The following is a 22,901-nucleotide window of genomic DNA, read 5'->3' as shown; positions in this document are numbered from 1 at the left end:
TTTTATCGCTTAAGATTCAATTCAAATTAAATCGTGAAAAACTTTTTTCCTATCGGTATATCTGGTATCGTTAGAAAGGACAAAGTTCATGCAAAATGGCTTCAGATAAAAACAATTCAGTCTAAAAATTATCTTCATAAAATTTAATTTGCATTTTTTTTTTTTTTTTCCTTTGGTTTGTTTTTTCCGTCGATCTTGTTTTCCGTGCTGGGCATCAATGCTACCGACGTGCCAGGAAGGCAGCTCCCACACCTGGACCCTACCTATCGACTCATCAACTCATGAACCGGGGACCAACGGCTTTACTTCCCATCCGAAGGAAGGCGTGATCAGAGATGTTATGCCTCAGAACATCCCGGCGGTGCCGACTGGTATTGAACCCAGGCCTGCTGGGGTGAGAGGCAATCACGCTTACCACTACACCACCGGCGCCGTTTTGGTGAAACGTAAGAAAATCTATTTTTGAAATCTTACGTAATAGCAGTATTAGCAAAATAGTATAAGTAAGATATAATTGCATAATTTCGCTATATATTAACTCTATTTTCGACCATTTAACCATTCTGGTTGATGCATTCAGTTTATCACCCACGAAGCTGTCCCGTTAGATCAATTATATGCTAAAGCGAAATAAAATAGGATGAATTAATACAGCACCAAATTCACACATAAAATCTAGTTTCCTTTCAAATATTTAGCAAGACTACATGTTATCCAAAATACATAAAGAAAACATGTCTTAATTGTAATGACCAATGACAATTACTCATTCAATGTACGCAACGCGTCACCAATTATCGGAAGCTATTTAAAACCCTTTTAAGCGCATTGCAAAACGCCACCGTCCCCGTTCCAACGGAAACAGTACTCTTGAGTTCGACTTCATATATTAATGACCGTATTATAATTATGCAACACGCGTCTCGGGAGTTTTCGACAGGACTGTTGGACGCCATCATCGCAACCTCGTTCTACCCACGCCCAACTGTTCGCCGGCTCTCGATGAACCGTTTTGTTGATATGGCTGACGAGGGCAAAAGACTCAGAGTGGCATCATTTTTCACCACTTCATGTTCATCCACGGGCCATGGATCATACCGTTTGGTCGGTCAGTCGGTCGGTCGGTGGTGCATTTTGTAGCGTGGATCCCTTCTTTCGTCGTCATCAAGAGCGCTCGCCGAAAACAAACTTTCCGACCCGTTTGAAAAGAGCGCGCGACTTTCGACAAATTTTCAAGCGTTGACCATTTCCCGCTTTCGTGTCGAGTGCGGCGAGCGAAAACGGTTTGACCCATATTTTCAGCCATCACTACAGCGCGGTTTGGCAGGTGCCTGGTTGCCGTAAACGGTGTTTGAATCGTTGGATTTGGTTGAAAACAAAAATGTTGATTTCCTATGATAAGCTGGCATATTTGATCTTTTTTTATAATTTTCAAAATCATCTGAAAATTTTAAAACGATTTCAAAATAATCCAGAGAAACATCGTCGCTTCGAGCGGACAAGTCAAGGGAAATTTTAATCCCGATTTCTATACCTCTTGGTGAATTCAACTGCGTTACGCTAGGCAAACACAACCGGCGAAAAATTGCGTTTACCATTTCCCGCATCATCCTCACAGCGCTGTGTTGTTGGCTGATCCCGTTTTTCGTCACAGCATCCTCACTCACAGAGCCAACGGTATCGTCGTCGTCAACAGTTTGGTTTGGACGGTGGTAAGCCATCACGAAAGGAAAAAGCGGCCACAGCTCACACCAGCGAAAATGAAACTTCATGAATAAAAGGAAAAATATTTTAAAACCATGGTGACGGAAATTTGTCTCGCGGTGATTTCCAAATGCCTCGGACTCCGATGTGACCGTTTCTATGAAACTGTCGAATGAAGTGTAGGATATACGGCATACAGTCACCAGTTATGAATCATCCAGTTTAGACAGAAGGATGGATTTATTTTGTTGGTGCATTGCCGGTTCACGGATGCTAAGAATAGAAAAGTAGGACTCACACTTTGCAAAGGTGTAAAAGTGAAATGGTAAATCTACGTCAGAATCATCTGGTTTGGATAGTTAGCAGTGCTGACAGACCATTAAGTAGCTTCCCGGACAACTGTATATTGATTGCTTTTGGTAATTGCTTTTGAATGGTGGCCTAGATTCTTGTAGTAAAATCGGCGCAAATGATACCCCAAGTAACAATTTTGCAATCATTTGGCATCCACTCTGATTTATGATGGTTTTATAAGGGAAATGAATAATCCATTTAGTTTAAATACAGAATTTCTCAGTGTAAAACGTTCCTGCTCAGTAGTTCACCTTTTTGCTGTTTTAAAAACCTTTTACAGTCTGGCAAGAAGTAAAAAACTGTATTGTTTTAAAATTAAATTTTAAGTAGCTCTCAATCCCACCATAAAACTGTTCTTTAAATCAATCATAAACTTCATCAGCGATTTTTTATTAATGTCTTGATAAACAAACTCTATAAACGTGTTCTATCATTATAAAAGCAACCATAAAACCATTAGGTTTTAAATGAGAGCAAAAGGCATATATTGTTGCCTTTAAGGCTTTTTAAAGTGTATCAAAAAGTCTCCTCTGTTTAAAAATTGAACTTTAACGATGGATCCTCATAGTGAATAAAAGCCAAATTTATGACAAGGATATCTCGAAGGATAAACGAAGTAGGAGGAAAAATTCAAGCGATGCTAACGACCGAAGGGAAGTTGATTTCAGTAACATTTAGTTCTTTAGAAGAACCAGCACGTCCGGCGGAACGGGTACCATCAACGACTGAACATCTAGTGGATAAGAGTGAAGTGAGCGTAGTCCTCAAATTCATAAAACATTAAAAAAAGGGGGTTAGATTTTGAATAGTTTTTAGTGGGAATGACACTGATGAAGACTGCACATTGTAGTCGAAATACGTATCTGTCATGGATACCAAAATTAATTAAGTGGAATTAAATGGAAGATAACCTTTTTTGCTGTTTTATTTAAGCATTCCGCTAACAACCCAATTTCATTACTTCATCATAAAACATTGTCAAATCAGTATCTAAACAGCCATCTCCAGACCTTGCGAATAGATGATGATCGGTATAACTTGCGTCAGTACCGAAAGCAAACCACTGAAACTGTCAGTTAGCGGACACTAGTTGGTTTCCGATCCATAGCTGTGATTTTATTCGGCAAAAGGGTCATCTCTTCGAAAAATTTCATTCAACCGTACATTCCTGCATCGTTTGATGGTGCACTTCCAGAACCATCCGGAAGAAGGGGATCTTTTCGGGAATAATCCAGGTTACAACAGCTGTGCGAAATGCGAAATGTTGTGAACACTTTCGGAGTAACTGCTTCCAAGCCATCGGTAGAGAATCGCCTGGAAGAACGCTGAATCGCACAGCGCAACTATCGAAAGATAAACAAACTTTGACGTTTAACATTTTGAAGGCAACATTGCCGCCTTAAATGCTGCCATAAATCTGGACGGGTTATACCCTGTGCAGACTATGGCTTATATCATGTAATATAGGCTGTCTTGCAATGAGCACTCATATATAGGATTTCCAGTGAAAACTAGATGTATGAGTGCTCATTGCAAGACAGCCTATATTACATGATATAACCCATAGTCTGTCTGGGGTATTAGGATCAAGGAAAATGGATTTAGATAAATACAATTGTTATGCTTCCGCCATTTTACAATTATTTTGTTTGTTTTTTACGATCTTCGATTTTCAATCTATATTTCCATGGATATAACTTTATTTTAGTCAATTTAGCAATGAGAAAATATTTAGAATGCAAAAATCATGGAAAACAAAAATTTAGATTAAGCTTAATGATTGATCTGAAGAATACCTATATTTTTTTCTTAAAGTAAAAAAAATAGTAAAATCGATGTTTTCCGTGGGCGGACTCAAGTTTTTCGATGTTTTCACGTTCATTTCACATCATATTTTATATGGCACCGAAAATTAGGCCACTTCATGAGAACTGTTTTATAATTTTGGAAATTTGGCAGGATTTTTATACGATCAGTTTTAATGTTAATTATTTCGACAAGATCGGATGGTATTCATGGATCCTTTTTTATCTTGATTGTTGTGTTTCTAGTGGACTTAGCAAGCGGCTAGGGTAAATGGCTCGGATAATGGTTTTAATTGTTGCTAAATAGTTTTTATTGTAGCTTAAATACGGGTTTGAAATGGTTCTCAGTGCGTTTATCATACAACCATTTTGCAGTAAATCAATCTTGAAGAGCTTCGAAAATACACCTTTTAGAACTTTCTCCAGGGTGGGCCAACTAGACAAATTCTAGCATCAATGATGTTTTGGTGAATGCATCAATGGCAAAGCAGCCTTGACCAGGGTTTTATGGATGTTGTTTCATAGCAGCTTTGTAGTATTCAATAAAAATTCAAATGTTACTTGGGACAAAACGAGAAAATGGGTTTTGTGCCATGAAAACGATGAAATGCTCCTTAAAACTTTGAAATACACTCAGTTCAAAACCAAATGACCAGATTTTTTTTTAATGATCGCAAAATCGACATTTTGAACCACCCTAATACAAAATTTATGTGGTTGCGGAGTAATCTCTATTCAAAGATAAAATGTAGTGATTTTCCGACTGAAAAGCTCAAAATTTCCTAGTCACTCATCTTGCCATATCTCATATACACACTTAATCTAGCTCGGTAAAATCTCCAACAGCCGGTTACCTCGGCATTTACTTTTGCTGATATATCTGCAAAATATCTGTTTGTTAGCTGATATCTCAGCAATATGATATTTGTTAGCTGAGTCTCGGCAATCGTTTGACTGAATCTCAGCAAAATAAATTGCAGAACTACTCGGCTGTTGGAATCTCGGCGAAAAAATTAAGTGTGTACCATATTTTCATATCATTTTCTTTTCAGAACACATCTACTTAGTGCATAGCTTTTCAAACATGTGGAGGAAATTTCAGGTCAATATAATGAAAAACAATAAATTTCGCGCGGTATGATTTGGGTACTATCCAATAATCTGGCTCTTTACTGTAGTTTGAATATCACAAATCAAATTGTGAGTAATCCATTTGATTTTCCTTTAAAACTCGCCAAAACGGTGGGTCAAGATTACTTGTTTGGTTGCGGAGTAATCTCTATTCAAAGATATAATTTCTAAAAATCACAAAATCCAGGGTTGTAGCCGAGAGGAAACCAAGCATTTTTGAGTAAAATCCAAAAATGCAATTCCTTAGAATATCGAGAAAAGCATTTTGTCAAAGTTTGAATAAAATCGGTGTCATTGACCACAACTTTCAATACATTTGAGTTGGAATGACAGTTTTTGAAGTTTTAAACCTTCTCCTCTCCTTGCGTGGATTTTTTGTTTTGAAATTATTTAAGGATTATTTTGGAAAGTATTTAAGGATTATTCTCAAAAGTAAATTTGACAGCTAATGAATAATCAAAGTGACGACCGAAGCATAGGCAGAGTGTGGTGAGCACAAATTTTTGCCGTGAGACATTGGAAGCGGAACACTTTTTCACTTTTCCTGATAAATTGATGCATCTGAGATGCTCGAAATCTTGATATATAGTTGAAACATTTCATTCTGTACCATTTTTGCAAGTTTCCAGGAATATTTTGCAAAATTCCAATAGTGCCTTAGTGGTTATGATCTTCCGGATTTCTTGTATGTGAATAGTTTAGGTGCAGATTAGTTCAGATGTGTAGAAACTCGTAAAATAAGACAATTACCTATGAAAACTGACAAGATGTTCAATGAAAAATGATTTAATTTGCGTTGTGAAGAATCGTTCTTCTGATGTAAACAAACGGTTTGGTTGACGTTTCCTCTTGAACTCGCGTGGTGCTCTCTACGTTGGTGGTGCATTAAAAAGGCCTATTATGATGAGATCTCGCATTTTTTGCTATAGCAGAGAATTTATTTTTTATATGATGATATTTTCTGTGTCCATGTCTGTGAACTTAAAAATCCATCAATCCTAAATTATTTCTCAATTTTCCACGTTCACCATCCTAAAAACTAAATCTTTGATTCTTTAAATCATAAACATATTATTCCTGAGCTTTGAAGAAATTTTGGACTTAAAACGTCATCAAAACTTTGAGATTTGCGGAAATTTGTAGATTGAAGCTATCCATGAACTACGTAGATAGTTAAAATATTGGGAAAGTGTTGATGTTTGTTAAAAGTTCCTACAATTGAAACAAAAAAGTCTGGTCCACCTAGAATCCAGACACTTTATTTATTCTATATCAGCGCCTCTAGTGGTCGGACTTTGAATGTTTTGACCTCGATATGTTTGGAAAGTACACGTGTTTCAGTGGTTAAAGTTTCGTCTCGATACGTGCAGTATTAAAAAAGTTGTACTAGATGGAAGACGAGAAAACAAAATTGATCTTGCACACCTACGTCAATCTATACAGCGGGACAAACTTAACGAATTTTAAAGTTGATACGTGTTTCGGAATGTACCAATAGCGTACCATAGCGCACCTTCAAGGATTTTGAACGTACCTCAAAGCTTCCTGGAAAACCCGAGTCCCACTGGATAGACATACGATTTAAGCCATGACCAAGTCGATCGACCAGATTTCTATGGAAATGTGACGTACCAAATGCGTACTTTACGAATCTGTAATTCATTATTAACGTACGTCTTATTTTCACTAAACTGTTTAAATCGGTTTATATATGAATTCTGGGCACGGAATTGGATTTCTCGAAAAATTTAAGCTTGATTTCATATAAAAAACATTATATTTAAGTGCATTCTAGCCTATTTGAGGACAAACACAGGTTTTTTTTTATATGCATCCCTTAAAAATATACTAATTTCGAACAAAACCGTTAATTTCATGAATAATCATGGAAACGCACGGTCCTGCTTGGAAAACTCCATCATGGGAAATTCCTTGATAACTTTCTGATCGGTCATTGACCAACTTACCTTACTGGAAATCAGTTTCTGATAGAATCTGCCAGTGATTTAAATAAAAATTAATATTATTTTAAAAAATCCATTTTTTTAAGATACATTAGAGAAAACCTGATCAAATGATCAGATATCTTTCAGAAATTATTCCTGAATATCCCTGGAACACTTGATGATTGAACATGACCAACGTACCTAACTGGAACTCCCTTTCTGATAGAATTTACCATTGATTTAAATAAAAATTAATATTATTTTAATTTTTTTTATGATATATTAGAGAAAACCTTATCAAATGATCAGACATCTTTCAGAAATTATTCCTGAATAACCCTGGAACACTTTCTGATCGATCACGACAAACGTACCCAACTTGAATTCACTTTCTGATAGAATTTACCAGAATTTACCATAAACATTAATGCTATTTAAAAAAAAATCCATTTTTTCGATGATATATTAGAGAAAACTATAGCAGCTATAGCAGAATTTGTTATTTTATGATATTTTTGAGTTTTTATATTCCTACTAGCTGAGTGTGCCCGGCCTTGCTCGGGATTCAATATTAGCTTGAGTTTATGCGCCAATTAAAAAAAAGGCATGCATTACTGTACGTAGCCCCTCTCCCCTTATCCAAGGGGCTACCACCTATGACTTTCACATACCAAATTGGGTTCCATTAGCTTGAATAGTTCTCGAGTTATGCTAAAATTTATGTTTCATTTGTATGGGAGCCCCCCCCCCCCCCTACAGAGAGGGGAGAGGTCTCGAACCATCATAGGAACCTTTCCCGGCCCCAAAAACCCCAGCATACAAATTTTCACGCCGATCGGTTCAGTAGTTTCCGAGTATATAAGGGTCAGACAGAAATTCATTTTTATATATATAGGTATTCCTATTAGTTTATCACGAAGTTGAAACATTTGAAAGTTGTAACAATAAAAAACAGCAATAGTCAATTATCATTATAAAGAGAGGATTTTCTTCATTCGGCAAATTATCTTCAATTTCTCGGTAGTTATTAAATATTTCTAAACCATTTTTGGAACGTTGCATCGTAGGATCATTTTAGGCACAATTTTGAAAAATATATGATTTTTAATGTAAAATTGAAGGGTGCTCAACTTGCCCCGGGTGGCGATCTTGCCCCTTCCTACCCTACTACGTTTTATTAAGGCTCCCAGTGTTGGCAAAAACAGCAATCAATTGATATTTTTCCGCTCTCATGCGCTCGCAATATCACGCGTGATATTGATTTTACAAGCTCCTTTGATATTGTGAGACTATTCACAACGTGCAAAAACCAAGCTGAGAGTTGACTCGACACAAAAATTATTCCGTTACACATCGTTTTCTTAGACAGAGAAAGTATAGTTTGCTATCTATTTTTACTCTTCACCGATGGCAGACTTGATTTTTTGATATTTTCCCAACACTGAAGGCTCCAGTGGTCCAGTGAAGTTCTGGCCAGATTTGACAAGCTTTAACTACAGCTGGGGGTTAGTGGTGTCGTGACAATAAGGTGGATCTCATCGACAAGAATATCAATCCACCCAACTGCCCGCAATTCCGCTCAATCGAAAAGTATTGGGAGCGGAAGTTAAAGAAAACTTGAAATATGACTCAAGATGCAGCACAGATGGCTCGATTTTGGAAAAAAAATGGCCGCTGAGGTTGACCAGTCCAGTGTGCGGCAAAAGAACACGAAGTACAATAAAATACCTTCATTTTGACTAAATTACATTTTTCGTACGTCAAATCAATCCCGAGAAATACCTGATTTTATGTGATCAGATTCTAATTGGACCAGACTTTAAAGCGGCTTATACACGCTATTTCAAAACTACCCAAATTCGGATTGAATCTGTAATGAAACCTGAACTGAAAACTGAACCTACCCATAAATTTGTAAACTACAGGGTGCGTGACGAATTTTTGCAGTAAATGGCATATTTGAGAAAAAATACACCAGTTAGTTATTCTAGCAATGAATTTTGTGCGATTTATTTTCTTTCGCAACATATGGAAGTTGTAAGTAAATTTATTCAAAAAAATTGCCTTCCCTTTCGACGACTGTAGTTAGACGCTTCCGGAAACTGCAGTATGCACGTTTTAAAATATTTCGATCCATAGATGTCATCACTGCCTTGATTTTAGCTTTTAGCGACTTAAGTGTGGTGTGAGGGGTTCTATTGGTATCCCGTTGGACGACGCCCTATACAAAATAATCCAACGGATTGATATCGGGACTGCTTGGGGGCCAAATTTCTTCCTCCCAAATTTACGAAATATTTTCCGTAAGCCATTTCTGTGCTTTATTAGCAGTATGAGCAGGTGCTCCGTCTTATCACTTTCCCAAGCCTTTTTTAATATTATACACTGTTCTTTCAGACACATTTACCGACCGAATTATTTCTTTCATGCATACTCCGGCGCGCAACAAAGCGACAACGGCTGACAGATTGCTCTCTTGTTTCGACATCTTTACGTTTACTCAACATTGTTTGTTTAAATCTTACACCTAACAGAATAAGCTATCCAGTGCTGTCAAATATATCTAAATCATGATGCACAAGCATGAGAAATTACTATTTGAAATTTACTGCAAAAATTCGTCACGCACCCTGTATGTTGGGAGTGACAAGTTGACAAATAAACAAAGTCGATCGGATTCAGGCCAATGTTGTCCATTCCTGGGTAGAGATAAATAGGAAAATAATATCAAATTTTACTATCCATATCTTATTATGTTACAGGTAAGTTGAGCACTATAACAAGTTAAAATCAAAACATAATTTGCTATTGTTATGATATTGTGGAATCATGAATTCATGAGCTTATTTTGTGATGAAATTCTGAACTTTTTATGTATCATCCAGGTGGAATTGGTCACCAGAACAACTTTCCCGAAGTAAGCAACTTGCATAACCGTTTGAAAAAAGCATGACAATTCACACGATAGTTCATATAAATGTAAGCGCAATATCGGATAAATGAGCAATGTTGTATACAAGCTTTTAAACAATTTCGTTGTTAATGCGGTATATAGCTCAAAATTAAACGACGGGAGGTTTTACGCGACGGAAAAACAAAGAATTTTTTTCAATGTAGATGATCAAAAACTCAAGATACAGCTTACACATAAATTTCACAACCGTAGATTTGACGGAGGATTACGTGCTCGGTATCAAATGTCGGCGACAGTGTTTTCCATCACGGAAACGCCTCGATTTCTGATGACAATATTGCGCATCGTCGTGCACAAAAAGCACGGATTTTTTTTTTTTTTTTTTTTGTAATTACTTTATTTGTACAGGCTCAATCGAATAAACTTTACAGAGCCGAGTTATCCTTTGCGTTATACATTATTACTGTCTTAAATTTAAAGTTAAAGGAACTGGACCGAGTACTCGCGGTTGTCTCGAGGTTAGTGGAGATTTACAATTTTTTTGATGGGAAAAGGGAAGAAGGAGGTTTGAAATGTGGTTTACGATACAACTATTTAATTAATCCTAAAGCATGAAATTATTTCTATTCATCTTGAAAACAAACATTGAAAAAAAAACCCACACGTACAAAATACAAACTAAACACAAGGTTAATCAAACTTACAATCTAAGGTTAATATCCTTAAAGTAAACATATATGAGTTTCATAAACTCCAGATCGCGTCTAGCCAAAATATCCCGAACTGGAACATTAGGTTGTCTACCTCGAGCCCGAAGGGAATCATAAAAATGTGATCTGACTCCACGATACTCCGCACAAGACCAAAGGATGTGATCAGCGTCCTGGTAACCTTGTCCACATTCACAGAGATTGCTGTCTCCCAACCCCACACGGAACAAGTGAGCGTTTAGACAATAGTGATTGGACATGAGACGAGACATCACGCGTATGAAGTCTCGACTCAAGTCCAACCCTTTGAACCATGCAAACTTCGACACCTTAGGGATAATTGAATGTAGCCATCGTCCCAAGCTCCCTTCACTCCATTGATGTTGCCAGCTAACGAGCGACTGCTGACGATAAATAGAGAAAAATTCACTATAGGCGATCTGTCGATCATAAATGTCGCCTTCCATAGCGCCCACCCTCGCAAGTGAATCCGCCTTCTCATTGCCCAAAATTGAGCAATGCGAAGGGACCCACGCGAAGGTGATGATGAAAGAGCGCACGGATAAAGCACTAAGCAGTTCTCGTATTTTCAAGAGAAAATACGAGAAGTGCTTTACCGGCCTAATGGAACGGATAGCCTCGACAGAACTGAGACTATCCGTAAAAATAAAGTAGTGGTGTGGAAGAAGTGAAGCAATAGTTTCCAAAGTGTAGTGAATTGCTGCCAGTTCAGCCACATACACAGAACAAGGAGCTTCAAGTTTTCGAGAGGCGCTATGAAATTCATTAAATACACCAAAACCAGCGGACTCCTCTATTAGAGATCCATCTGTGAAAAACGTTCTTGCAGAATCAACATGGCCAAACTTTGCAGCGTATAATGACGGAGCAATCATAGGACGATGATGCTCTGGAATTCCGCGGATTTCCTGCGTCATTGATAAATCAAAATTCACTGAATTGCCGAAATCGGAGAAGCATACACGATTGGGAATATTTCTTGAAGGGCTGACATCCTGTGTTAAATAAAGGTAGTACAAAGTCATAAAACATGTTTGAGGATTTAGCTCCAGAAGCTTCTCAAAGTTTTCGATCACCAGTGGGTTCATTACTTCGCAACGGGTGAGGAGCCTCAGAGATAACTCTGAAAAACGGACGGATAGTGGCAACATGCCCGCCAGCACTTCGAGACTCATAGTATGAGTCGAGGGCATGCATCCTAACGCGATACGAAGACAACGATACTGGATCCGTTCCAGCTTGATGATGTGGGTTTTAGCTGCCGACTGAAAACAAAAACTACCATATTCTAGAACCGATAAAATCGTTGTCCGGTACAACGTCAGAAGATCTTGTGGATGGGCTCCCCACCACGTTCCGGTAATTGATCGAAGGAAATTGATCCTTGGTTGGCATTTTCGTCTCAGATACTCAATGTGGGATCTCCAGGTGCATTTGGAATCGAACCAGACCCCAAGATATTTGAAAGACATGGAATGAGTGATCGGTTTACCCAAAAGTTGAAGCTTCGGTTGTGCTGGGCTATGCTTCCTAGAAAAAACGACCAACTCAGTTTTCTCCGTGGAGAATTCGATACCTAGCTGAATAGCCCAAGTAGACAAATTGTCCAAGGTATCCTGTAAGGGTCCTTGCAGGTCAACCTCTTTTGGCCCTGTGATAGACACTACGCCGTCATCTGCAAGTTGTCTCAACGTGCAATTGTCACTAAGACAGACATCAATTTCTCTAACGTAGAAATTGTACAAAAGGGGGCTTAAACATGAGCCTTGGGGGAGACCCATGTAGCTAAATCGAAAAGCTGTAGAGTTTCCATGAGAAAAGCTCATATGTTTTTCTGACAGCAAATTGTACAAAAAATTATTCATTAATGGAGACAATCCACAAGCGTGGAATTTCTCTGAAAGAACTTCAACGGATACTGAATCAAAAGCCCCCTTGATATCCAAGAACACAGAAGCCATTTGCTCTTTCTTAGCAAAAGCCCACTGAATTTCCGAGGAAAGCAACGCGAGACAGTCGTTCGTTCCCTTACCCCTACGGAAACCAAATTGAGTATCTGAAAGAAGGTGGTTCGTCTCAACCCATTTGTCGAGGCGAAGAAGGATCATTTTCTCCATCAATTTCCGAATACAGCACGGATTTTTTGGGTTGTTCAATAAATAATACAAAAAATGAAAATTCATTGGAGGAATTTCTTGCTAAAACTTTCCAATCGCGAGATATTCTCGATCAATCATACACATTCGAGATTTTTTTTTTTTGCTTTTTTTCTAGCGTCCTGGAGAAAAAATTACCTTAATTCGAAGTGTTTCTGTTTAATTGACAAGGTCATGTGATATTGGGTCTTTGCGAGAATTTGTATGTACCACTTCAATACGGTTACGCATTTGACCACAAACGTTTGGTTGCTGGGTACATTATCAAAGAACTTTGGGGGTGATGTGGCTGGCAGCAAGCCGAGTGAACGTTTAATGAAAATTTACTCTTAAACAACAATAATTTATGGTGGTCTTGTAAAGAACCGTTTTGTCGTGATGGTTGAGTAATGCGGAGCTATTAGGGTGTTCAACACGGATGAGGCTGGCGAGTTTTATGTTATTTGGAACGAGGGTGACGCGCTTGACATAGATGGCCCACAGCGGTGTGGCTTCTTCCTCCTTCTTCGGTGGATGGATGATTATGTGAGCTGCAGCTCTCTGCTTGAGTGCAGCTTTTCGTTGTGTACTGAAGAGTAATGTTCAACGCCACGCGATTGAATAAGCACCGTTCGGCTGGAATTCGATTTTGAAATCTATGTTAGGGAAAGTCCTTTTTGCAGGCAATCGGTGATAATTTGGATCACCATTGCAACAGTTGGACATTTGTGCAATTTTCAATAGTGATATATTGGAAATTAATAGTGTTCATTTTAGCAGATTCGTAGAAAATGTTTCAATCGATTGGCTTGTTTAGAATTAAAATCCATCCGCTACTTTAGTTTTTCAAAATTGGACCCGCAATATGTTGTCAAAAGACGTAATCCTACGTCCAAATCTGAACTAATACGTCCATCATCCAAAAGGCCCTGGTCATGTTAACAACTTTGCCAAAGACAGTAAGTTCATAAATGGCTCATGGCATGGGGGACAAAAGGGAAAATTACTCGGGCCCTTGATTAGGGAGCCTGAGGCTTAGCAAATGATTGTTGTAATTCAAGGTCATTCAGGACAAAGATAACTGAGACTGGCTGAGTTCTTCTTGTTTGCTGAACATCAAAAGTAATGTTCTTAAAAATATTTTTTTTTTTTTTTTTATTTTTTTTTTTTTTTAATTCTTTATTTGTTCCAAATTCAAAATAAATTACATTTCATTTTAACCTAGGTGCTCCAGTTACTGCAGTAACGTACCAGCCTTAATTGTTATGATATATATCTAAGTGTTTTTACATTGTTCATGTCTTGGCAATTCAGTATTTTAAACAGGTTTTTTAACCTGCATGTCAGTATAACAATTGATATCTTAAAATTAAAAACTAAAACTAAATCTTATCTAAGTATAAAGGGAATTAATCGTTGCAATTGAGGATTGCAACGATTTTTGCCTGAAATTATTAATTATTTTGTTGGACATTTGTGCTAAAGTCTCAACATTCGAAATTCTATGTACTTCGGTTGTACTGTACCAGGGAGGCAACTTCAAAATCATCTTCAGAATTTTGTTCTGAATCCTTTGAAGTGCTTTTTTCCTGGTAGTGCAGCAACTAGACCATATTGGCACAGCGTAAAGCATGGCCGGTCTAAAAACTTGTTTAAATATTAGAAGTTTATTCGTCAGGCAAAGTTTGGATTTCCTGTTTATAAGAGGATACAAACCTTTTATATATTTGTTACATTTGGCTTGAATGCCCTCAATGTGATCTTTAAAAGTTAATTTTTGGTCAAGTATTAATCCAAGATATTTCACTTGGTTTGACCAGGAAATTGGAACTCCGTTCATAGTGACTATGTGACTACTACTAGGTTTCAAAAACGAAGCTCTAGGCTTATGTGGAAATATTATAAGTTGAGTTTTGGAAGCGTTGGGAGAAATCTTCCATTTTTGTAAATAAGAAGAGAAAATATATAAACTTTTCTGAAGTCTGCTGCAAATAACACGAAGACTTCTTCCTTTAGCGGAAATGCCTGTGTCATCAGCGAACAAAGATTTGTGGCAACCCTGAGGCAAATCAGGGAGGTCCGAAGTGAAAATGTTATACAATATAGGCCCAAGAATGCTACCCTGAGGAACTCCTGCCCTAACAGGTAGTCGATTAGATTTGGAATTTTGATAATTTACTTGAAGAGTTCTGTCAGTTAAATAATTTTGAACTAATTTCATAATATAAAGTGGAAAATTAAACTTTTTCAATTTAGCAATCAAACCTTCATGCCAAACACTGTCGAATGCTTTTTCTATGTCTAGAAGAGCAACTCCAGTTGAGTGGCCTTCAGATTTGTTTGAACGAATTAAATTGTTAACTCTTAAGAGTTGATGAGTAGTTGAATGCCCATGGCGAAATCCAAACTGCTCATCTGCAAAAATTGAGTTCGTATTGATGTGAAGCATCATTCTATTCAAAATTATCTTTTCAAAAAGTTTACTTATTGAAGAAAGCAAACTTATTGGACGGTAGCTAGAAGCTTCAGCTGGATTTTTATCCGGCTTCAAAATTGGAACAACTTTTGCATTTTTTCCATTTATCAGGAAAGTATGCCAAATGGAAACATCTGTTAAATAATTTTACCAAGAAAGACAAGGTACTCTCTGGGAGTTTTTTGATGAGGATATAGAAAATTCCATCATCACCTGGAGCTTTCATATTTTGAAATTTTTTAGTTATAGACCTTACTTCGTCCAAATCAGTCCCCCAGGAATCATCAAAAATATTTTCCCGAGAGAAAATATTCAGAAAATCCCGAGCAACCTGATTCTCAATAGGACTAGTAAGACCCAAACTGAAATTATGGGAACTCTCGAATTGCTTAGCAAGTTTCTGAGCTTTTTCCAAATTTGTGATCAAAATTTTACCACCTTCTTTAAGCGCTGGAATAGGCTTTTGAGGTTTTTTCAAAATTTTTGTGAGTTTCCAAAAGGGTTTGGAACTCGGGTCTAATTTAGAAATATTATTTTCAAAAGTTTTGTTCCTCAGGGCAGAGAATCGCTTTTTAATTTGTTTTTGCAAATCCCGCCAGATAACTTTCATGGCAGGATCGCGTGTTCTTTGATATTGTCTCCTACGGACATTTTTAAGACGGATCAAGAGCTGAAGATCATCGTCTATTATAATTGAATCGAATTTAACCTCGCATTTTGGTACTGAGGCAGCTCTTGCTTCAACTATAGAAGTAGTCAGAGATTCAAGAGCATAATTAATTTCATCTTTGGTTTGCAAAGGAATGTTTGGATCGAAGTTATATTCCATAAATGTTCGATACTGCTCCCAATCAGCTCTATGGTAATTGAAAGTAGAGCTGTTGGGATTACAAATTATTTCTTGGGATATTTCAAAAGTTACTGGAAGGTGATCAGAACCGAAGTCAGCATGGGTAACCAATTGGCTACAAAGATGACATGAATCAGTTAAGACCAAATCAATAGTTGAGGGATTTCTTGCAGAAGAAAAGCATGTTGGGCTGTTTGGATATTGAATAGTGTAATAACCTGCAGAACAATCATCAAACAGAATATTACCATTGGAATTGCTTTGAGCATTATTTCATGAGCGGTGTTTTGCATTAAAATCACCAATAATGAAGAATTTAGACCTATGACGGGTAAGTTTCTGAAGGTCACCCTTGAGAAAATTCTTTTGCTGGCCTACGCATTGAAATGGCAAATAGGCAGCTATAAACGTAAGTTGTCCAAATTTTGTTTCAACAGAAACTCCCAAAGTTTTAAAAACTTTGGTTTCAAATGAAGAAAGTATTTTGTGTTTGATTCGTCTATGAATAATGATGGCAACGCCACTACAGGGTCCATCAAGACGATCATTTCTATAAATTAAATAATTTGAGTCCTTCTTAACCTTATGGCCAGGTTTAAGGAACGTTTCAGTTATAACGGCAATATGCACGTTATGAACTCTCAAAAAATTAAATAGCTCGTCTTCATTATCTTTAAGAGATCGAGCATTCCAACTTAAAATGTTTAATGCTTTAAAATCCATTACTGCATTTTAAAGTCATGACAATATTATTTGCAAATTTTACTCCAGTTTGAATAGCATCAAACATGGAGTTAGATTTAAGCATATCAGAAATCATGTCAATTAATGAATTCTGTAAAAATTCCATTTTGGGGGCAGTAATGCTTCCTAAGTCAAAATTGTCAAAATTTCCGTTAGAACGGTGGTTAGTATTTTGATTTCTACCCGCTGCAATAGCAGCATAGGTAGCTCCATTAACTCGCTGAACATTGTTAGCAGCGAGGGGAGTAGGTACAGATGAAACATTTGAAGCAGGGGAGATATTTGTACCTACGGGTACGAATGTAGAATTTGTTCCTCGCTGACCGTTGTTAACAGCAGAGGAATTTGTACCTGGTCGGAAACGTGGAGCGTTTCCTACCTGACGGTTAGAACGAGATTGTAGGATCGCTTTGCGAGTCTTACATTCCCAAAAATTGGATTTGTGGTTTTCACCACAATTTGAACATTTAAATTTCTTAGGATCTTCCTTCACAGGACAGTCGTCCTTTGCGTGAGAGGAATCACCACAATTCATGCATTTAGCTGGCATGTAGCAATTTTTAGTTCCGTGACCCCATCCCTGGCACTTACGGCACTGGGTGAGGTTTTGGAAATTTCCTCCAGTCTTCCTGAAGTGTTCCCACTTCACTCGGACATGGAGCATAAGGCTAGCTTTTTCTAAGGCCTTAAGGTTGTTTAGTTCACTAGATTTGAAGTGAACTAAATAAAAATCATTAGAAATTCCGTTGCGCGAATCGCCAGGACGGGATTTCATTTTCATTTTGATTACTTGGAGTGGCACAACTCCAAGTAATTTTGCCAGTTCATCTTTGATCTGATCCAGGGATTCACCACTGGGCAGTCCTTTCATGACAACCTTGAACACACGTTCAGTTTTGGTGTCGTAAGTAAAAAATTTGTGCTTCTTCTCAGTAAGATACTTGAGAAGACATTTAAATCCGTCCAAGGTTTCAGCCAATACACGGCATTCACCCCGACGTCCAATTTGTAGTGAAAACTTAACTTTCACGAAATTCAAAAGTTCCATGCGAAGAGCATGGAAATCGGTAGTGGTTATCACAATAGGGGGAATCTTTTATTTATTTATTTATTATTAGTCGTCAATCAGTGTAGACCGTTTTACAGTTTTACTTAAACGCTAATTGTTACAATTTTACTTCAATTACTTGCATAGCATTTATATTTTATTATTGATGCCTAGCTAACCTCGTGAAGAAAGTTTTTTTAAGCGTACTTTTATTCATTGTTATGTCAATATATTCACAGTATGTATTATAGCAAGACATCATTCTATTCAATGGGCTGTTTTTGGCATAGTCTGTTCTTTGATTGTTGATGCTAAACAAATTTCTATTCCGCAGTGAGCGAGTGGGAGCATAAAAATTGATATTTTCCAAAATCTCTGGACTGTTAACTCTTTGCGAAATCACATCGTTTATAAAAGCAATCATTGCGAACTCTCTTCGCTTTTTGAGCTCATCTAAATTAATTAGCATACAACGCGATTCATAAGATGGAAGTGGAAAACTCGTCCAACCCAACTTTCTTAGAGCGAACAACAAGAACTGCTTTTGAACTGATTCAATGCGGTTTACATGTGTATCATGATATGGAGCCCAAACTATGCTACAATATTCGAGAAGAGGCCTCACATATGCTACGTAAAGTGTTTTGATTGTGTAGGGATCATTGAAGTGCAAACTAAATCTTTTAATGAACCCGAGCATGTTGCTTGCTTTGTAGATAATGTTATTGTAGTGATCAGCAAAAGTTAACTTGGAGTCGAGGATAACACCTAAGTCTCTGACTTGATAGGATCTTTGGATTGTTTTCTGGCCAAGAGTAATTGTGTCGTGTATTACAGCTTGCTTTCTTGTGAACGATATAGAATTGCATTTATTAATATTTAGTTCTAACAAATTTTTCTTACACCATGTGTAAAAAACGTCAATTTCTTGTTGAAATATTTGAAGATCAGGTGCTTTAGATATCTCCATGAAAAGTTTCATGTCATCAGCATATATAGAAACATGAAGAAATTTAAAAATATGTTCTATATCGTTGACAAATAAAATAAACAGTAATGGACCAAGATGTGAACCTTGTGGCACACCAGATGTTACATTAACTATGGTGGACAGATTTCCTTCAAATCTTACCTTTTGCGTCCGCCTTGATAAGTACGACTCGATCCATTTCAGTAGCCTAGGACTGAAGCCTAATTTGGATAGCTTAAAAAGCAAGAGTGGTATATCAACTCTGTCAAATGCTTTACTGAAATCAGTATATAGCGTTTCTACATAATTTCCTTTATCCATTGCGTTTAAACAGTATGACACAAAATGTATCAAGTTGGTAGTTGTAGATCGTCCTTTAACAAATCCGTGCTGTTTGCTAGTAATTACCGACCTAATCTGTAAGAATACATTGTCATTAATGATGGATTCGAATAATTTAGGAATGCTTGATAATATAGCAACTCCACGGTAATTTTTTACATCAGACTTTTTACCACTTTTAAAAATTGGAATTAAAAATGATTCCTTCCAAATCGGAGGAAGTACACTCGACTCCAAGGATAAATTAAACAGCCAGAACAAAGGTTTTGCTAGCTCCTTCGAAAGTGACTTTAAAAAAATAGGTGGTAAACCATCCGGTCCAGCACCTTTTGAAGCATCCAAGGTTTCAAGACCACGTATAATTTCCTTGAGAGTTAAATTATCCACTGCGATGTTCTTCATTGGCTCGGGGAGATACGAAAAATATTGATAATCTCGCTCATTCTCATCATGAATTGTATAAACGTCCTGAAAGAAGTCAGCAAATAAGTTACTAATCTGACTAGGAGTATTGCCCAACTTACTGTCTAATTGCATTTTGGATGGAAAGCTCTTGGATTTTTGCCTTTCTTTAACATAGTTAAAAAAGGATTTTGGGTCTGACTTAATGTTAGTTTCAATCTTTCTATTGTGCTCTTCATATGCATTTTCAATTTCTAAATTAAGTTGGTCACAAATAGTAAGATAATAGGTAAAATTTTCATCATTTTTGTTTCTCTTGTACGCTTTATGAGCTTTCTGCTTTCTGTTTCTAAGATTTATTATCTGTCTATTGTACCATATTGGTGTTTTTGCATTGGCTTTTTTCTTTTGCTTCATGGGCACTGTCTGTTCTAGAATAGAATAAATAATCTGATAGAATACATCAACTGCATGTTCTGTATCATGACTACGGATTACAAGTTGCCAATCTATACTGTTCAATTTATTTTTGATAGCTCCATAGTCTGCCTTACTGAAATCGAAATAGGGGTCTGACAAATTATTATCCACCATTGCGGTTTTTTCAAGTATCATTATGGAATATTCAATAGCAGTGTGGAACACTTCATTTTTCCAAAGAGGAGAAGGTGACTCTGATACGCAAAAATCGTCAGTCATGGTAGTAAATAGCAAATCTAAATAGCAGTTATTTTGATTTTTTATATGATTTACTTGATTCAATCCAATTTCTGCGCATTTTTCAAACAAAGTATGAAGTGTTTCATTTTGCCCCATAATCGGAATCAAAATGGATTCATTTTCGTCATCTACAATAAAATTAGCTGCCCGTTGATTAAAATCTCCGTATATGTGAACGTTTGCTTCAGCCTCGAATTCCGACATAATACTGCTAGCAAGACCAAAAAATTTTTCAAATGCTTCTTTTTTAGCATGTTCTGGTGGAAAATACACAACCGCGAAAATATGAACACGATCACCAATAATTAATTTGACCCATACATGGTCAAACTCCTTGTTCTTGCAAGATGAAATTTGCTCAGATTCATACTCCACGCTAACTGCTATTAACACACCTCCACCGCATTTTTTGTTGGATAATAATTTATCGCGATCATCTCTATAAACATTAAAACGATCGCCAAAAACTTCTTCGTTATTAATACTAGAATCCCAACTTGTTTCTGTTCCTAAAATCACAGGAAAAGTGCAAGCATTAACTTTCTTGTAAATCTCATTCACTTTGGTGGCGCTTCTCATTCTATTAAAATTCTGACAGTAAATGACCAACTCCTTACTTTCATCATTACGATGCAATTCCAAATTTTGTGCTTCAGTACTAGGCGGCAAACTAAAACTATTTAAATTAATTACCTCTCCTTCCTGCTGTCGAGAGGTCGTCAAATCGTGAAAGTTGTCCAGTTCTTCAAAAACATTGTCATCGTTGGGACTTTCCTCTAGATGACTCGTCAATTTAGTCGAAAACACGAATGCCTGCATGAACTTGAACATGCCTCACATGCAGTAGCTGAAATCATCCGGTTAGGCGCAGGAATGGTACATGGAGATTCGCGCTCCGGATATGGGTTTAGAATTTCACCTCGATGAAATTGCATCGTTGGACGATAATTAGTCGGTGGCCTGGAGAAGCGATCTTTCGCTACTGCAAGAAGCTCTCTATCAGACGGAAGTAAGTGGGCGCGATTCAGTCCAATGTTTCTGCGATTGATGTCACTATTATCCCTGTTACGACTGTTGTTGTAGAAGTAAACATCGTAGTTGTCGTTTCTGCTTTGATTTTGGTGCTGGTTGTTGATTTTGTTATTGTTGTAGTTGTTGTTGTTGTTGCTGTTGTTGTTGTTGTTGTTGTTGTTGTTGTTGTTGTTGTTGTTGTTGTTGTTGTTGTTGTTGTTGTTGTTGTTGTTGTTGTTGTTGTTGTTGTTGTTGTTGTTGTTGTTGTTGTTGTTGTTGTTGTTATTACGGATGTTGTTGTTACGGATGTTGTAGCCTAAATTTTGACGTGATGTGTTCTGCTTCCTCCATTTTTTAGCCTTGTCAGCCAATTTTTGCTGACTCAAGCGGCGCGATACACGAGCGTCGTAGTCCGTCCAATCTGGTCTCCACACCTTCCGGGTACCAAGAAGTCTCCATCCTGAGTCAGTGGCATCATTATTGTTGTTATTTTTATTTGTATTGTTTATTTCTGAGTCCAGGCTGGGACACAAATCCGGAGACAGAGTCAAAGGTGCAGTACTATGTACTGTCATAATGTTTGCTGATAATGACTTCAGCTCGTCCAGAATGTCCAACTCTAACATTGGATTATTGCGCATTGGAGCACTAGTTGTCAGGTCCATAGTGAGACTTGAGATTTTATTAACTTCATCGCTTAAACATCTCAAGTCACTTGATATACCTAACGTCATCGCTTGTAATGACGTCGATATGCTTTTATTGGATGCCTGCATTGCCATATCATTTAGCGATGTCATATGGTTCTTAATGGCAATAACATTTCCAGTAGAACCGCTGCTTTTATTCGCTGCCAGCTCTTTTTTTATGTCGGTGAGCAGAGTGTCGAGGTGATCGATCGCTTTATGCACAACATCAACATTATTTTGCTGAGCGGAGCGATGTGTGACTTCTGAGTTATTATTTATTATTTCGGTTAGTTTCGCCTGCTGATCGATTAGCAATTTGAAGTCAAAGTTCATTGTGACTAGCACTTGACACGAACTGCAGCACGGTATGACATAAGATTGAGTGTCAATCTTTTTGTCATTTTTACGAAGCGAACCACGTTTTACAGGCACTCCCACGCAGGCGGCATGAAATGTGCGCGTACATCCGACGCATTCCCACATTACCGTTTCGACGGAGGAATCAAGTGAGCAAATTTCACAACTCATTTTGAACAAAAACAGTACACAAGACTAAAAGCGTAGCGTATGCAAAAATAAATACCACGAAAACGCACGTGGTTAAGAGCGAATTGAAAACGCGACTGCACTGATTGACGACACGATGAACATCTTCTTGGCATTAAGCCGGGAAAGTTTACTAGAATTTTTCTTGGATGATGGATCATTCTCATCATCCGTGAGCAAATCAAATTGATTACTCAAATTAATTTCATCAGAAGGGGGGTCAAGAGTTTGCCCCTTTCTTTTGCGTTTAGGCGCCATGGCGGCAGTAAATTTTTATCCAAATCGACTTCCAAGCAGATTACTATAAGAATCTGAAGGATCGAAGAGGAATTTTCCAAATCGATATCCAAGAAGGATTACCTCGGGTAGGGTCCAAACAAGGA

At 37.4% G+C, this 22,901-nt stretch overlaps 1 protein-coding gene across 1 annotated transcript; it reads right to left on the bottom strand.

Moving 5' to 3' along the window:
- Positions 1 to 3,208: 3,208 nt before the first annotated feature.
- On the bottom strand, positions 3,209 to 22,604 carry LOC135698222 (putative uncharacterized protein DDB_G0277255). Its single transcript, XM_065218117.1, has 3 exons — positions 22,437 to 22,604; positions 21,111 to 22,403; positions 3,209 to 3,303 (listed from the first exon to the last, which is right to left on the bottom strand). Exons 1-3 carry the CDS (start codon positions 22,498 to 22,500, stop codon positions 3,209 to 3,211), a joined length of 1,452 nt encoding a protein of 483 aa, XP_065074189.1. The 5' UTR covers positions 22,501 to 22,604.
- Positions 22,605 to 22,901: the final 297 nt, after the last annotated feature.

The sequence above is a fragment of the Ochlerotatus camptorhynchus genome, unplaced genomic scaffold (assembly GCF_037179485.1).
Source record: "Ochlerotatus camptorhynchus isolate MF236.1 unplaced genomic scaffold, CSIRO-AGI_Acam_v1.1 ptg000008l, whole genome shotgun sequence".
Classification (NCBI taxonomy): Eukaryota; Metazoa; Arthropoda; class Insecta; order Diptera; family Culicidae; genus Ochlerotatus; species Ochlerotatus camptorhynchus.
Note: the sequence above shows the minus strand (reverse complement) of the source record. Positions and strands in the feature narration are given on the sequence as shown.